This window comes from Musca domestica, unplaced genomic scaffold, assembly GCF_030504385.1.
Source record: "Musca domestica strain aabys unplaced genomic scaffold, Musca_domestica.polishedcontigs.V.1.1 11, whole genome shotgun sequence".
Classification (NCBI taxonomy): Eukaryota; Metazoa; Arthropoda; class Insecta; order Diptera; family Muscidae; genus Musca; species Musca domestica.
In genome coordinates this window covers 11,737,297-11,756,828 of record NW_026712133.1, presented here as the reverse complement: position 1 = coordinate 11,756,828, position 19,532 = coordinate 11,737,297, and the positions used below count along the sequence as shown (strand labels likewise).

Below are 19,532 nucleotides of genomic sequence, written 5' to 3'. Positions count from 1 at the left end.
CATTTTGTATGACATCCATATTTTTTGCATTCCCCTCCTCTTTTTGTTTTGTTACTCTTCTTCTTGCTGTTGCAGAAAATGGCAAATTGTATTGGTAGGTTTGTTGTTGTTGTTGCTGTCGCCACTCAGCTCCCAAGTTGAGACAAATAAAAGAAGGCAAGCAAGCGAACAAGCAAAAATTGCATTCAAGTGAGAAAGAAAGGTGGGGCGCTCCACTAACTGCCATGGTCCCTCTCAACAAAGCCATGCCAACATAGCCACATACATACGAACAACAATTAATGCCACAAGTTTTGCTTCTTTCTTCTTCTTTTTAGTATTATCGTTTCTTTTTTTTTGTATTTTGCTCGCCAAGAGATTCAGGGAGAATCCTCAAGTTAGTTGCTCCATGTTATTCTCCATAGCCGATTGCGTGTACTTATGTGTTTCCGCAAATCCATAAGCGTTTAAAATCGTATTGAACCTCTGTCTGCCATGCAGTAGGTATAGCTGGAGATACCTACCGACATGAATTTTTCAACTGGCATCAACCAGCCAAAAGTATTTAAATTCCACTTAAATGAACGCGACGTTATTTAGGCAAGCTGGCTAACGGTGGTATTCCAAAAGAAAACTAAACAGAGCAGCCATACACGAACAAACGATGCAGATTAATGGGAAAAATTCGAAAAATTGCTGAGGCAAACCAACAGCCAAACGCAGGCCAGCAACAACAACAACAGCAACATCCACCACGAATATTTGCGGCTAATTGGAAGGTGGGGCAATTTGTTGGAGAAACTTGAATAATGAGCGCATGCTCTGACGATTGGTCCACAAAGACGCCATTTACAAGAAACGAAGCAAAGCAAAAAATAAAAACGAAAACACAACAAACCACTTCTCTGGCGAATGTCTTGCTCTCTGCTTGGCTGAGCATAAGTATGTGGGGAGAATTCTTGTTGCTCTGACTCTCTGTGACAAGTGCATGAAGAAAAAATACCAATTCAATACATTGAAGAGAAAGAGATGGCTACAGGGAGAAAAGAGATGCATTTCTATGTTTTGCATTTTCGAACAACTGCTAAAGACCTAACTTCCCCTGTTTACATTCGAACAACAAAGTAAAGCAAATCTTTTCTATGGTAACATTTGCAAGAGAGCAACAAGGAGAGAAATAGTCATTTTCGAAAAAAGGTGTTAACCCACCACCAATAAGAAGAGAAGCAATATGATTGTGGGTTGTATCTCTCCCTTTCTCTCTTAGGGCTTTGTGATGCCCTAGAAACGTTTGCCTTTGCGTTTCAGTAAGGGTGAGAAGACCAGCAAATATGTACGCCGAAACCAGCAATAACTCGCACGGCCCAACAAACACCACCAATGTGTGGATACACACCGCGTACAATGTAACTTGCCAGTCCGGTTTAGTTGTACGTGAGACTTTGCTGCGCGCTAACGTTGCTCTGTGCTGGGCTGCAGACCGCTAAAAAATTCGTCTTATGAACTACAGACACACACAAACACATTCGCATAACTCTGAGTACCCATATCGATCGATCCTGCTGTAGTTGTGAATACCGCAAAAGAAATTCCGTGAACGCGCGTTTCATCGACATCACCACCTCTACATAGGTACATTCTCATGTGGATTAAAGAAAGAAATCGCAAAAGAAAAATAAATAACCCAACGACCAAAATAAATTTTCAAAATTATCATTTTCAGTTTTTATTTTAATTTTTCAAACACAAGAAAAAAAAAAACGCGACGAAGTTAGCCAGGTATGCGAAATTTGGCAAACAAAAGTGACAGATGTGTCTGTGGAAGAAAATTGTTGAAAAATTAATGCAATCCGCAACTTGACAAAGCAAGAAAAATAAAAATTAATTAAAAATAAACAACAGCATCAACAAAAAGTTGGAAACAACAAACATAAAACGAAAAGCCCCCTTGATTTCTCCCCCTCTCAAAACCATTGTCGTCAGTGCCTTAAAACAAACAAACAAAAATCTTGTAAAGGATAACAAAACAAACAACCCAAAAGCAAATAAAAATACTTAGCTCAAACCCAAATGAATTGAAACCAAAACAAAAAAATAATCATAAAAATCGTAAAAACGGAAATTTCCATTGAAACTTTTCGGTTTTGTTTTTCTGTGAATCTTGGAAGAAAAAGTGAAAGATTTGCGAAAGCCTCGAAGAAAATTCCCAAATTTTCATTTGTCAACAAACGCTTGTCTTAAACATAATATATGGTAATGGCAGAGATTGGTGGCCATTTGGCTCACCAGCTTCCCCTGCACAATCACAATCAAACTGGATTACAACCATCGTTGGTGATGAATCATCACCTGGATTTGGATTGTCATGGACATGATGTGATAAGTAAGTATTATAAAAAAAGGATTAAGTTTTGTGAGGAAAAATTGATTATCAATATTCAATACTTTAATGTGGCTGAAGGGTCTGATTTGCCGTCGGCAATTTTTGCAGTGCCTGAATATCGTTTAGCAAATATTGCAAAACTGATACTTCTGTTACGAAATCATTACTCTCTCGTTGGAAGTAGTATAAAGTAGAGCCAATGGGGAAATGCTATCAATTTTTTAACTCTGATAAACACTGGAAATTTTCTTAATGGAAAACAGAGTTGGCGGACGATTAGGTAGAGAATAGAGGTTGTTGATATCCGCTTCCTCAAAAAAAAAAAAATAATAATAATAATAATAATAATAATAATAATTTCAGGAAAATGTAAACTACGTGGGTAGTTTCAACAAAGATTTTCAAATGAAAATGTAAGGGAATTGTCAAATTAAAAAAATTTTATAAGGAAAATGTTTTTCATTTTTTTCCTCTATGAAATCGGTGTAAATGAACAAACGTGAAGAGCGTAGCCCTCTTAAGAGTATTTCACATTCTTCTAGATTCTAAATTTCGTTCTGATTCCTTATTATATATTTTATTGACCTTCCCCCTTATTCCATTCTATATACATTTCCAGTATAGAGTGGGATAAGTCGAAATATTCTTTCGCTGCATAACATGAGGGCGCTTCTAGTATGGTACCCAAGCCAGTCCCTCAATTTACTTGTGACATGACTATTCCAATTCGTTGGACGCCATTCTGGCAAATCACAAGGGCGCTCCTTTTCATTGGACCCAAACTGGTCCCTCAATTCACTTGTGATGCCATTCTTTCAAAACATTCTTCATTTCTTTCAAAACAAAATATTATTTTACGGCATACCTTTCACAGGCCAGGGAAACCTAGTCATACGGATGATCCTAGCAATAGCACCCAAACAGGTGCCACAGTCTACTTATGTCATGACCCTAGTCTAGTCATTGGGCACCATTCTGACAAATCGAAACTTCACCTACCTATCGCTAAATCATAAAAGTACTTTCGGACTTATCTGACCTTGGGAAATTGCCCATAAGGATAGTCGTAGCGATCTCTCAGATCTCCCATTCCGCTTATGTCATAACCCAAGTGCAGTTCGTCGGGCGTCATTCTGACATACTCGCGATTAAATCATGAAAATACTTTCTGTTTTCAATCAAAGCTCCCAAGCACTTGTGTCGTGGCCCTAGTCTAGTTCGTTGGGCGCCATTCTGACAAATCGTAATATTCTTCTATCTATCGTTAATTCATGAAAGTTCTTTCTGATTTGTCAGGTCTTGGAATTCGGTCCATAAGGATGGATCCCTCAGATCTGTCAATTCTTGTGTCATATCCATAGTCCATATCCAAGTCAATTTCGTTGGGCGCCATTCTGGGATACCTGTCATTTAAATCATGAATATACTTTTTGTTCTCAATCAAAGCTCCCAAACACTCGTGTCGTAACCTAGTCTAGTTCACTGGGCGCCATCCTACCAAGTCAAAAAATTTTTTCACGACATACCTATGACTTGAATCACGAATATACCTTCTGACTAGTCAGATCTGGGGATTCTTGTCATAAGGATGCTTCTACCGAAAGCAACCAAGCCGGTCTCAATTTCCCCTTGTGTCACGACTTTTTTCCGATTCATTGGGCGCTACTCTGACTGCATACCGCATAACTAGCCACTAACAAGAATTTAGCTTTTTAAAAGATCAACAAGGTTTCCTTACCACATTGGACCAAACGTTAGCTACAATTTAAAATGTAGCTACACAGCCTTTAACCTATCAGCGCCTCAAGTGCCGCTGGTCACTGCCTTGAGGACCCTGTTCCTACTTCTGATCTGATGAAATAAATACTTGATTTAACTTAACTCTCAATATTTTGAGGTCGGAATCTGGCAGTATCTGTCAATTTGTCAATATAAAAATCATGTACTGAAAGTGGCTCTGGATTTTATGGCGGATTTTTTTTTTACATATTTACAGGGAGGAAGAACAATCAGCTGTGTAGCTCTTCAAACTTTAAGAAATATATGACTTCCATACTTGGCTCTCTTGTGATTTAAAAATGTAAAAAATAAAGATTAAATAGTTCTGGTAAACTGTGTGTTTTACTCTACAAATCTATGATTTCTTGTTTCTGAATATCACATACCCGGAACCCATGCGCAGGTGGCTCTCGGGGACCCGCTCCCTCCGGAATACTTACTTATCAGACTTTTTACATTTATTTATTCGGCACATGGGGAAGTTAAGAAATGTTTCTTAAACATTGAGAAGGACCTATGACTGCTCTTTTGAACAGCGCTAGATCATCAAGCAGTCTTTTAAGTTATTGATGCATTTTCTTTTACTGAATATTTTCTTTTACATTTCCGTGATGAAATTTGTCGGACATGAAAATTTTACAGATTTTTACAAATATTCACCTACAAATGTACATATTTATGGCTTCTCTGTCATTTCGCTGACTTCTGCCAGAGATTTCATATTGAAATTTTAAATTTGACTTCCTATATGTGAAAATATGCATAAAATTAAATACACACACAAACCTGCTGAACACATATACATACATCTTTTTAAAATTTTAAAATATTTCGGTTATAAATATTTTGGCATATAACAAAACGTCTAGAAAATATTTCAATTTATTTCTATGGATCGTTTGTTGTAGTTTTCATTTGAATAATGAAATGAATTTATGAATATTCAATTTCAAAACAAACAAACAAACAAAAAAGTGTTTGAACAATGAACATCTGGAGACAAGGAAACAATACTGGACTGGGAGTGCATTTGGTACAAGTGATTCCCACTATTCCTTGGACACAAATTTTCCATTGGCAATAAATTCTCAAAAAAAAAAAAACAAATTGTCATATAAATTTAATGGGTTATTTTTAATTCAACCTCCTTCTTCATACCCTTCAACTGAATTACTTCTTGGATTTCAAAAGAAATCGTAAATTCGCAAATTGTGGCTTAATAAAATTTTGCCAAGGCATATCATGATTTGCTTGGTTACCTTGCTCCATCCATCCATGCAACGACCGACCGATCGCCACAGATTAACCTGATTGTAAATATAAAAATAAATAAACATAAATAATAAAAAAATGTTTACCGGTTAATTTTCGTAGTTAATTGCAGCAAATGTTTTAAATGTTCAATGATAAATTCGTTTATTTTACATCTAACGTGTGTGCGTGTGTGTGTTCGGCCATATGTGCGTGTGTGCGAGTGAGTGAGTGAGTTTGTCCACAATGATGATCGCACAATTTTGAAGATCATTTAAATTACTCTTGATTTGGTGACATTAAAAAATTGATACCCGACCACGGGTTGTCGTCGGCGGTAGTCATTTGGAAAGTGTGCTGCTGTTGTTTTGTTTTTGGCCAGACATTGTTGCTCGGTTTTGTTGGCAAAATTTGTTGGTTTTGTTTTTTCATTGCGTCAAAAGTTGAATGACATTTTTATGCGAGTCGAGCCAAACTAATTAGTTAATAATTACAAAATAAAAACAAAATGCAAAACAACAACAACAATAATTAGAAATGCTAAAGATCACCTCTGACGTACATCGTTTAATAACATGAATAAATAATGAGTTTTGCGTTTGATTCATGCCTTGAAATGAAATATTCTTTTTTTGGTTGCTGGAACCAGTTGCAAAAAAAAAAAAAAATGAAGAAAAGAAAGATTTGCTAATTTTGCTGTCAAATTTGTAAAAACAAACTTTAATTTTGGTGTCATTATGCAAATAATCAGTTTAAAAATATTTATTGAAATTCGACTCTGATGCAATTTTGGTAAGAGAAACCGAATAAAAAAAATTGTGTTTTTGTATTTTAACTTAAAAATTGAAAATTTATGGCCTAGAATACGAGTCGCCAAAAGAAGGAATGAACACAGCCAAAAAAAAAATAAACTTCCATTCTAAAAATACAAAATATGGCACAAAGTGGGTAGCCAGGGGAGGGCCCGGGCTCCCACCCTGAACACCAATCTGACCAGAAGTGTATAAAAAAATTTGCCAAAATTTGTCTATAATTACTAATTCCGCAATGGAATCCTATCCCTGACCGATGACAAAGAATGGCCAATTTTAAATTGAGTTTCTTCTCAAAAATGCCGTAAAATCTTCTAAATATTCCGAGCATCTAACTGCTATATGCAATAAAATTGCAAAAGTTATATGTAAAAAATATCGTTTTACATATGACATTAATGAAAATTTTTGAAAATTTTTGAAAAAAAAAAATAAAAATTAAACCTCCAAGTCGTTTAATTTTCAAAATGTACAAACCAATATCAAGTTTGAATATCTCTTCAAAAATGCTTATAAATCTATAGTTATCTGGTGGCTCTTTTTTTGAATGAATGAAACTTTAATAGTCATATGTAAGATTTTTGAAGGAAAAAGCTCGAACCAAACTCAGAAAATCGAATTTAAAAAGATCCCAGTCTTCCGGAAAACCATCTCTCAAAATATTTTTTTTCTCTGAAAATAAAAAAAATAAAATAAGCAAAAGTTTTCCAATTCAACTTCAATTTAATTAAAACTGGTTTTACACAAAATTTTTGCAACTTAAAACTACATTTTTTTCAACAAATATTTTAAAAATTCAATTGGTCTAAAAATCTCTTAAATGTCCTGCCTTTTTAATAATTTTTATAACACAAATAACTATGGATTTGGAAGTACTCTAGATACAAACTATGTCGGTACCCAAAAATCTAAAAATTTCATCGAACTCTTGCAAGATGACCGAACCTCACTTTTTAGAGGTAGATATTTTGTCTTTCTCGAAAAATAATAGTCTGGTCAGTTTAGCTACATTAACTAAAAAGGAATTTTAAACAGCTCTTTTAAAAACTCCCGACTTCAGACCTAAAATAATATTAAACAACAATGTTTAAAAGTCTTATTTTAATTTTTCACAGAAATTGCCACACGTCTACTTCAAGCCTCATACAAAACGTATTGAAAATCAACTAACATAGCTATAATAATGAACCGAAAAAATTATTACAACAGGGTTCTAAAGTTATTATGACCTGATGGAGTAATAATAGAATTAAAAAGGCAACCTCGCGCCATCTTTACAATATACTCGTAATATTACAATATATTCATTAATCCATTAGATATACCCAAAAATCTATATCTAGTTAAATTTGGTAAATTATAGAAAATTGACAACTAAATATATTTTCTCGAAAAAAGGCTACACATATCTGTTGAAAGCCTATTTTTTCATGGAATTTGTTTAAACACCTTATATCTCCTAATATTTTTTTAACACAATTCTCACCTGGCAACAATGATTATTCGTTTTTAGCATTTCCAAAAAATTTTCACAAAAATCAATCCATTCCACACCTACATTTTCTGAATAATTAATAATTACATGCGTTTGAAAATTATGTAAATATTTAATAAATAATTAAAATGCTATTTAAACAATTTATAACAAAATACAAAGACAACAAAAACTCGGTTTTACACCTCCATTGTAACATTTGGCAGAAACACCCACCGAACAGTGGCAAATGATTTGTAAAAAAAAAACTAAACACAATGGAATATTTTTACAAATTAAATGCTAAATTGAATTGTAAGAGGTGTGAGTGTCTGTGTCACCCCGTGCATATAATCGATCCAATGTTGGCATCAAAATATCTAATTAATAAATCGTTTGACTAATTTTATTGACTTACAATGTAAATTACCATTAAATATGCCCGGTTGTACGTGGAACTACTTGGAAAAACGGAAAACAAAATTACATTGGAAATGCTTTAGAGATATTAGTTACATACTTACAAGAAAAAATAATTATAAAAAGAATATAATATAAAAATATACAAAAATATTGATGTTTCACAATGAATTATATATGTGTTTTAGGATATGACAAAAAATTGTCTTTCGAACAACCCAAATTGTCTGACCAGCTAAGGAATGACTGTTATTCTTTAAATTTCATGTGAAACACATTTGGAACGGTGCTTTTTCTTTGCTTTCAATTTCATATCGTTATACATAAAAACAATTAGAAAATAGAAACATTGCATACTTTTTGGCTCCTATAAAACTTAAAACTAACTAGTGTCACAACTAGTAACATGTAGAATATGGTCACTTTCCACCTTTACATACCTAGCCATTGAAAAAATATGTTGCAAAAATTTATTTTAATTAGTACAATTTGACTTTTTGTTGTCAAACTATTTGTTTAAATATCCCACCTGGCCGTCTGTCCCATTTATTCACCGACGTTGGTTAAATGATTTTTAATGATTATGCGGTTGAATTAGAAAATAAAAATCAATTGTTATTGTTTTGTTCTGCCACCACATATAATTATTATTAAATAGTCATCGTATCGCCCAAAAAAAAAACACCACCATTCGTTTTTGTTGGATTTAAATAAAATTGGCATTTTATTTGCAATTTAAACATCTATGCAATTTATTTTTAAATAATTAGCTTCAATATCACACAAAAATTGCTGCAATCACAATTTGTAAAGTTTTCGGTTTTTTTGTTCGACGCTTCATTACTAATTTTACAATCGAATAATGGGAATTAAATGGGTTCTTTTTGTTTCGAAATAAAATACATTTTTTACGGTCTACTAGCAATTTCTATTCGTTTCTATTAATAGCATTTAATTCCATACATTTGTCGGGACATCAGTGGAAAATAGATGAAAAAGATAAACCCAAAAAGGTCAAGGTAAATTTTAATTTTTTTTTGGTAAAAGCGGCAAAATATACAAAATTTAACGGTGCTTTTTTTCGAATTAATAACAATTAATAAATTATAGTTTTTACTTTAGGGAGAATTGAGCAATGTATATATATATATATATAGAAAAATCTTCATTGGTTGTTTGCTCTAAAATATTCTTCTGATTCCCAATTTCAAAACTTTAAAAGAACCATTAAATCAATTTTCACACTACAATGTTTCAATGAAAAATACAAGATTGTGGATTTTTATTGAAGAAATTTATACTATGATGGATAGAGAGGCCTTTCATTTTATTACTCGGATAAGCTTCTCCTAAAAGTATGCATCAAAAACTTGTTTTGTGTGTAGAATGGTATGGGCTAAAGGCTAGTCTAAACATTATGTTGGACTCAGATGTAAAGTGGCTTTGAATACATCTATATTTAGAATTGCTATAGCATACTTTTAGGCATTCCACTATCTAATATATTTACAGTATAAATATAATAAAGGTTTACAGTTTTCGGGAGCGTTAAAAAACATGTTAACAAAGACAATAATGATCTTCGTCGCTAAACACAATTTTTCGTAAATAAAAAAAGTGGATCTTCGGTCAACTTTCCAAGAGCCTATTTTACCAAAAATCCTGTGTTGCTATAGGTCTCTCGACTTCAATCCTTGCACCAGCTGTATTCAATGATTTGCAAGCGTTGTTCGTTTATAAGACGATCCGTAGTCAAATTTTGGACCACACTGAAGATGCTTGACAGTGCAAGAAAACATGAAACGTGAGCGTTGTCAAAAAAATTACATCTAAAAAAATCACCCTTTATTAAATCTGTGTTCATTTTCTAACCAAATAAAGTTATTATTTAATTATGCACATTTAAATATCCCTCAATGTATGTATCAACAATATTTAAGAATATGGAACAGGTGATGGCTTTTTCAATGTAAACAAAATTGTATTATATTGAATAAAACATTGCATATTTTTAGGAACATAGGTTTGGATTTAAATTTTAAATCAAGAGTAATACCTTCAAAACGTTAAATAATCATTGCCTACTTTTAGGCTAAAACCTTCAAAATGCAAAATCGGGAGTTAGACTCAGCAAAATTTATGAAGAAATTACTTCGATATAAATCTCAAAAAATCACAATTAAAATCCAGACCTAAGTTCTTAAAAATAATTTAATATAATAATTTAAATTCTCAATATAATCAAAATTGTATTATATTGAGTAAACCAATGCCTGTTTTGAGGAACTTGATTTGGATTTAAATTTCACATTCAGAGCAAGACCTTCAAAACTATCAGTAATCGCTGCCGACATTTAGGCTAAAATCTTTCAAATGTTAACTCGGGTGTTAAACGCAACAAATTTGTGAAAGAATTATTGATTTGAGATTTTTGAGTCTGTATCTACCATTTTTGAGCCTTTTGTTTGGGCTTCCGCCATTTTTTCGCGATTCTGAAATAACATAATTCTGTAATGTTTTTAATACATTTTTGTCATGTCGTCGGCCATCCATAGCCTGATCGAAACATTAAATGACAGTATGTATTTTCTTCAATTTCCATTGTTTTATGCCTTTGGTTTTTGTGTTCCAAACCCAAAATGCATAAATCTTTTAATGTCTTTTTTTGTTTGTTTAAATTCAAATAAATTCCACTTCTTCTATTCACTTTGCCATTGTTTGTTATAAATTTATACAAATCTGTTCAAACTACGCATTTTTATTTCATAAACTGAAAATATTTACATAATTTAATATAACTGCTTATAGCTGGATACAAACAAATATAAAATGCATAAATATACATGGCATTGTAGTGCGACTGCACCAACAACATGCAACAACATACATATATGTATAATGATTTATAACGATTTAATTATTATTATCGAAAAGTGCATTAGCATTATTTATAAATGTATAAAACTTAATTAAAATTTATTTAAAAATTTTGCGAAAAGCAAAAAACTTTACTCCTTTAATCACATAAATATCTAATAACTAGTCTATGGTGGAAACCAACGTGCATTTAGGTATTTTGGTGCATTATCATTCTAATAATGGTAAATATTCGATGTTGATTTGGTTCTACGAACTTGCAAACAGGAAATTTCTATAGAGATGCGTAGGTAAATGTTCATTATGTATGTATGTAAGATGATGTGTGTCGTAAGAAGCAACATAAATTAAGTTAAGAACATTATAATTTAAAACTCACACACACACATGGGAAATTCACACTGCTAAAGCTTAAGCAAATGCAAATAATATAATATTCTTTTGTTTTGTTATTCCTTTGTTGTTGTGTTTGTTTCTTTATTTGTTTAAAAATGATGAATTATTAATTGGCTCATAAATTCTCTTAATAATGCGTTTTGTTCGCAGCCACCTTGAATGCAAATAAGAAGAGGAAAAGAAATATAATTAATATACAATTGAAATGGTTTATTAGCCCAATACCACCAGCGGGGGGGTTGGAGGAGGTAATTTTTTTAAATTCAAATCAAAGTGTTCAAGAAATTTTTTGTAATAACCCACTGTGTAACTAGACACCTGTTTAAATCTCATAGAGAAATGTTGAGTTGTAATATATCTTTTTTCAGACGACGCTATTTTCTTCCCTGAAATTACATTAAGTCCAGAAATTTTAATTTAAATTTTTTTTTAATTGTAGCGCTATTAGTCCATGGAAACATATTCTGCAACATATCCGTTCAAATCTCAAACATTCCCTCAAACTCTCTCCCACTCTCTTCCATTTTTCTAAAACATTTTATTTATTTAATTTAAATAAATAAAAAATTATAGAAAACAAAACTACTTTTCAAGTTAATGTGTAACTTGTAATGCCAAATAAGCAAAACAATTCTAAACATAGCTCTCTCATCGGCCAAGTACAAATGCCAACAAATTTGCTCAAGTCAAACATTCAGTGACGCTTGAATCGCTTTGCCTTTTGTTTGTGCCCTTTGGTAATTTCGAAAAAAAAATGCTGAGCGAATAGAGAATTAGTGGACCAACAAAAAGTTAACTTTAGTTTTTCATGGACGGATGGAATTGTCCACGAATGAGCCATTTGAAGCCAAGCAATGTAACCCTGTATTGTACTTATGCAAGGCAAGTGTGTGCATGTATGTGTGTGTGAGTGAGTATTTGAGAGTTTGTATTCCAGCGTTTTGTTGCGAAAACAATTTACATGAAAAATACATTAAAAAATGTTTACTGACATACAAAACTTTACGTCTGTCTCTCTTCCTCTCTCCTTTGCATTGTTTTTGTTTTCTTTTCATTGACTTGCTTACGGTCTCATTGTCGTCTTCATCGTTGTGGCGTTATTTTTTATTTAGGGAAAAACAAATTTGAAAAACCAAAACTATTGCAAATAGAATAGCAAAACTTTAATAATAAACAATAATAGTTTTAAATAGTTTATTTAACTATTTCGTTTGGTTTACGTTTGGGGTATAATCACTGCAAAGTTCAGTACCTGAGAAAAGGCATATTTACCAGGAGAAACTTAACGCAAATTCTATTGAATTAGTTTTCATTTTTCTCTTAAAGTCAAAAGTTTTCAAAACTTAATAAAAATACTGTTCAAGAACTAGGACTACATTCACAGTAAAAAATCTTCAAAGCTAATCTATATATCATGTTAGAGTCTTAAAAAAAGTAAATTTTTCAAACGTTCTATTTAGCATTTTTATAGCATACTTTTAGGCGCTCGCTATACAGGGTGAGATAAAACAACCGCAACAAAGTCAAACGCCATAATACGTTTATTGAATGATAGCAAAAAATGTCGGAAATAGACCCAAATTTTAGAATAAGTTTAGATTTGTTCGGATTGGTCACCTATGGCACGAATTATTGCCTTCAAACGGCCAATGAAACGGTCACACGCTATCCGAATGTTGCTCTGCGGTATTATGACCCATTCCCGGCGAAGCGCTTGCTCGAGGTGATCAACACTTTGGTATTTTTTTAGTGCCATCCTTGCTTTCCAAAATACTACTAGTCCAACGGATTGGTATCCGGAGATTTTGGTGGCCATTGAGCGCTAAAAATGAAGCGAGGAACCTCATTTTGTAACCTTTCTTGGGTGGCGCGTGCTAAGTGCGATGGTGCTGAGTCCTGCTGGAATGTCCAATGTCTGCGGCCAAAATGTTTGCGTGCCCAAGGCTTTAATACACCCTCCAGAATATTTTCGCGATAATAATCGGCATTTATTCTGATGCCATGGTCGATTAATACGAGCGGAGAAAAACCATCGGCTGTTATGGCGGCCCACACCATCATCATCACCATGGCCGGCGCTTGAGTTCTGGTGGCCAACCGAAGGTGCACATTTTCAGCTGACTCTTTTAGCAAGTAAACACGATAATTTTGTTTGTTTACATGCTGTTGGAAAACGAATTTTTTCCTCATCGGAGAAAACAAAATTCGACAGTTCACCCCTTTCGGCCAAGCGAAGCAACTCTTTAGCTCTTTTGAGTCTATTTTCTTTCTGAAGTTATTTGCAGTTTTTTCATTTCACCCTGTAATTTATATAACAAAAATGTATATAAGCAATACCAAAATGGGCTACCCTGTATATTCATAGTTACCATGAATCAAAAAACTTGACAGAGTTGTTATTTATAATTATTCAAATTCTAATCTCAAGATATGCAATTTGTAGTTGTTGCTTAACCTCCAAGCAGAAATGTTTATGTACTTGCCCCAAAACTAAATTACACTTCCACTTTCAAGAAAAATCTTAGAGAAAAACAACAAAAAAAAAAACAACTCCTGCCAACTGGATTAATGTTGCATGCACAACGCCTCGCTTCGAAGAACAAAGAACAGTAGCCGCTTGAGGCGATAAATGATTAGAATTGGGGTATTTATTTTTCATAGCTCAGTGTACGTACACAAGTATGTGCCAGCCGCACAAATTTACTGTTATCAGTTTTTTTTGGCAACCAAATTGTTGCTGTTGTGGTGGCTTGGCAGCTGTTTAAATTGGCGCTGAATTTTGGAGTGGCAAATTAAAGTGTCAGCAGTTGCCACATGTTAGGCTACCGTTTTAATTTGGTTTTTTTGGACTTGATATTCCTTCATTCCCATTAATTTATAAACACCATAATCATGAGCTCACAGACACAGACACACACAGACTCATATGATAAATTAACCATGTGATATATCGTATGTTTAATATTAACTATCATCAACAAATCATGCAAGGTTGGGCCAGTCAGCCAACCAGCCAGCCATACAACAACCACATAAGCCATGTGGAAAAAATATTTAATTTCTGTTACAGGAAAAAAAAATGAAGAGGAAACAAAATGAATGAAAAAATAACAACAGCTTACCGCCGCCACTGCACACAGCCATGAATAAATCAACGTTGGCGCTGATATTTCAAAAGCCGCAACCAAAATAATATAAACCACCGAACAGAGAGTACTTCAAACAAACTCAAATATACAGAAAAAACCCTACACAGACACACAAAGTCATTAAAATGGGGAGAAAAAATGGCCACATTTGCTCACACACACATATATATATAAATACAACAGGCATTAGCAAAAAAGGAGCAACCATATGCGGTGTGTGTTTTCACCGCTATGGAAAGGAAACATGCAAATGCATACACCGAGGAAAATTTATTAGAAGAAAAAAAAAACATATAGAATTCGAATTATGAAATGTTATTAATATGTCTTGTATCACATGTGTGCTGCATGCTTTTAGGGGCACAACAAACCAGCTGATTATCTAATTAAATTTTTAAATTGTTTAATGTGATTTGAATGCAAATGTGAAAACCACAAAAAAGTGTTTTTTTGTTATAAAAAAAATGTGAAAAAAAATATTTACTTGCAGTCAGATTATTATTTTTTTTAAATTACTATTAAAAAAATGCTAGTGAGTCGAACTTGGAAGGTTTCTGGTATTTAATCGCAATTACTTTGAAATAAATACTTCCATCCAAAGAACGGTTCAGTAAGCCATTATCAAAAGGCGGAACGCGTTGCATGGTGGCGTTGCATAGTTTCACTACAAATTTCAGAACATTAAGCTCATCTCGAAGAAGAAATACACCAAAAATAATATTTTTTTAAAACTTAAAACATCTTATTGGATCACGGTTAAAATATGAAGAGTTTTAGGTGTATATAAACCGTTTTAATACAAACATATGAGTTAGCAGTGCAATGTATATGCTGCAATTTTTTTTCGGTTGTGCATAATAAGCAATTTTTCAGACATTTTTTCTAAATTTTTATGGCATTTTTTTAGGTATCTCAAACCGGAAATAGTTTCAAAAATACATTTTAATATTAATTTCTGGACATTTAAAGACATAATTTTGCCCAGGTTTGGTTAATATTTCAAAATCAATCATTGAAAAATAATTTTCTTTGCTAAAGCGTATTATTCAATGTCTGATGCATACTTTTAGGAGCCTTTAAACATTATTTCTATTATACAATACGGAAATATTGTTTAATTGTCAAAAATTCTTAGAATATCTGGCAAAGTTCAGTAAATGTGTCAAAAATCTATTCAAGAATACGATGCAGTCGTTGTTGCAGCAGCTCGTACTGTTTTCTTCCCTTTCTAATTGGGGCGATTTGTTACGAAAGAGTCCATAATGCAGTTGGCGTAAATTGAATAGAAAATAGAATAGAAGATGTGCAGAGTGCCATCTATAGTCCGCTGAGACATTCATCTTTTTCCATTTCTTCTGTGAACCCGCCTACAAAAAGGGCGGAAAATGTCATTATTTTTAAATATATACATATTAAAATATAACCATTTTTTCAATATCTGATTCATACTTTAGGAGTTAGCGAATATATGAACAAGGGTATCATAGAAACCCTTTTATCTATTGTCCTTATTTATACATGCCACCGTGTTTTATTTTCTACTAAATCATTCGATTTTTCTATTTCAATATCTGGTGCATACTTTTAAGAGTTAGCGAATATATCAGCAATAGCATCAACAAACATAAATAATAAACATATGCTATATGCAAGCAGTGCAAGTAGAAAAATAAAAAATTTTAAAAAACTTTCAGAGACATTGTAATTCCGGAGAAGTTTTGGTATTTTTGTTTTTATATCTATTTCTGTTCGTATTTTCCTCTCAGTGTAATTGCAGTTTGCAAGTTAATATATAATTTATATTCATAAAAAACACAGCTTTTTATTTTGCCTCCTTTTTGAGTTGCCTCCTGTTGACTCGTTGTTGTGGAGCGCCGCGATATTGCCATGCGATGTTATGCCACGCCCGCATATTGCGTGCATCCAAACACTTCACTTTTTTCATTTCGAAAACCGCCAATATTCACAACTACCGACAACCGAAGAAAATAATAACATTGTAACTGTAGCTGCTATTTTTCATATGTGTGTGAGAGAGAGCCCAAAGCGCTTATTAAATGCATGCTCCCAGCGGGATGCCTCGGAAATGCGCCATGGAGCCTCAAAGAACAAATGATTGCTTTGGTGTTGGCATGTGAGCGTGAGAAATTCCAAAAAGGGATTCCCATTGCCATTTATGATGGCCATTTTACTGGCACTCAGACATGCATGGACAGGTTAACGAGACCCGGCTTCAGAACGCACTTCGCCATTAAATTGAAGGCCATTCACAGGCAGATACGCCTATTTTTATTTGTGTGGTTTGTGCAAAGTCCCTTTGTGCAATACCGGTAAAACAAGTTGAAAGTTAAAGTTTGGTCCTTGTTAAACAAGAACGGGATTCATTGGAAAAATGGCACACTACTTCGGAGAGAGGGAACAATTTTTGGCGTTAGTCTTTTTTTGGAGAACTGCATGTCACATGCAATCTGAGTTTTTACCAACGAAAAACAACCATGAACAATATTTTAAACGGCAGCCGGCAGTCTAGTTTTCCACACCAGCATTTCGCCGAGAATCCACAAATCTGTGGAAAAGTGAGACATGAAATGGAGTCGTTTGGTTTCGAATTTTTGGTCTGGTTTATGGCAATCGTAAATCATGCCTCAAGATATTTATGTCAGCACTCATGTATTCAATGTGAATACAACATGCGACTTTTCTCCAGTTCTCAATGTACGACACTCACATCATCGGCAAACAAGGTAGAGAGAAATCTTGCAAAAGCAAAATAACACAAACAACAACAAAAAACGAGTACATCATGTGTGTTGGCTGTTGTTTGCATAAAACATGCGGTTTGATTGCAACATTGCAACAATGCTGAGCTAAGTACTCTGAAGGCTGCTGTGATGAGGTAAAACTGGGATACTCACACACATACTGATGCAGCCATCATGTGTGTGAGTGTTCTATCACACATCCACCCACCCACTTCGTCGGCAAGTCAAAACAACGCCCACATATTTTCTCAAACTTCTGACTCTTTCATTCTACTGTCATGGCAGTAAAAATACGATAGTGACGGCAACGGCTGTGGCTGTGGCTGCGGCATCGGCACCGTTACATGTTGCAACAAAATATTGCAAGTGTCGTTGTCGTGGTAGCAACTTTTACAAGACAAAGAAGCCAACCAATTGTTACATGTTTTAAGAGATATTCTCTCTGGTGAATAAATCATTATTACTGCATTGCCAACACGTTTACATGCCATATGAACCCTACTCCCCCCTCCAGCCCATATTCATGTATGTGTTCAGATTTTCTTTTCGAACCACTTTGCTCGTTTTTCAAATTCCTTTACCTTGTAACAAATTTCGATCCGAACTATATATGTCAGTTTTGTTGCCATGTCCTTTGAGAATATTTACGTCTGCCAGAAAGAAGACGACAAAATTGAAGATGCTACGACAAAACTTTTCTCATTTTTAGATGGTAATTTGAATGTAAGCGGCTGTGTTTGTGTGTCATGGTTCAAACTTTTTGTGGTCATGTCAGGTAATTTAGTGTCAAAATTTAATTTATTTAACATTATGTCATATTGATGTTGTATTGTAATTTATATCAGATAACTATCAACTAATGTAGTCATCTGAAGCCACAGGAAGGAATAACTTACAACATGGCAACTGATGTTGTGCAACAAAATTTTAATGCAAATTGCAGTACGAAATATAAAATATATCAGTTTCATATGTGTCGTATTTCTTTTTACATAAGACAATAGATATTTAATGGAAAATTGGAATTTCATTAAGGTGAACAATTTTTTCGGATTTGTTTCGAATATAACTGAACTTTCCAATTACTTTCCTATAAACTATAAGGTAATAGGCAAGCGACTTAGCAAAAGATCTGAAATATCCTCAAGTTTTGAATACCGAATATTAGTTGAAACCATATAAAATAATGAAACAAATATTGAAAATCTTTTTTAGAGAGTGTTTAAAACCCAAGGAAATCCGGAACGCCAAATAAAATGTTCAATACCCATCATTCCAGAAATAATACAAACTCATTTGCTACTTTTCAAATCTACATATACATAAGAGGGACATTATTAAATTAATTCCGAATTTTTAGGATTTAATATTGAACAAAAATATTCTTGAATTTTATTTTTATGAATGACTCGAAAAAAAAAAATAAAATCACCTCATTATCTCAAAATAAAACAAAAAAATCCCAGACAACAAAAATAGCTATCTACAAGATAATTTCTCATAGAATGACTGACTGGCTGCCATCGAAATGTTTAGCCTTGGTCAAATGAAATTTATGTGGGTTCTTGGGTCACTCATTATTGTTTCATTCATTCCTTTCTATGTTTGGTCTTTGGGAATTGAAAAACAAAAACAGAATCCAAACCCATTGGGATTTTTTCTTTAAACAAAAGGTGCAAAATCAGACAAGCATCGGCAGCCAAAGAATTTATGAGGTGCGCTTGAATATCTTTATTGAAGAATTTGCTGAGCTATACGAAACAGTCTAGGGGTACGATTTTTTTGGTTTGATGAGATTTTATGTTTGAGACCAGAAAACACCGGATGTGGCAAATAAAATAAACCAAATAGTTTTTGGACAGGTTAATAAATTCTCTGGGAGAGGGTATACTAAAAAAATCTCGCAGGAAGCCAAAGACAGAAATAAGTGTTTCAAAATAAAATTGATGCTAAGATCCAAAGTGGCACTTAGGCGCGCCTAAAACACAAAAGTCCTTTAAACTAACAACACTATTTAAATCAAGAGCTACCCAATATTTTGAAGTGCAAAGACATTTTTCTAAAGAGACTTGACAATTGTATTGGATGGCATTTTGAGAATACCTTCTGTCTGCCACAAGTACTCCAATTATCATTAACTTCAACTCGATTATGCAACCGTCTCTAATGGCACTCCAAGTAATCTCTGTGTGTTTTCCTCAATTGATCTTCATTTCCCAGCATGATCTGCTATGGGCTCCTGTAAACGCT

At 33.5% G+C, this 19,532-nt stretch overlaps 1 protein-coding gene across 1 annotated transcript in view; it reads left to right on the top strand.

The window, feature by feature from the left end:
• The first annotated feature begins 1,382 nt into the window (after window positions 1-1,382).
• The window catches only part of LOC101893830 (insulin gene enhancer protein isl-1), a 62,912-nt gene continuing 44,762 nt past the window's right edge, over window positions 1,383-19,532 (top strand). Inside the window, exon 1 of the mRNA XM_020039331.2 lies at window positions 1,383-2,362. Within this exon, the coding sequence (XP_019894890.2) occupies window positions 2,230-2,362 (133 nt within the window). The 5' untranslated portion in view covers window positions 1,383-2,229. The remainder of the gene's footprint in view (window positions 2,363-19,532) is intronic.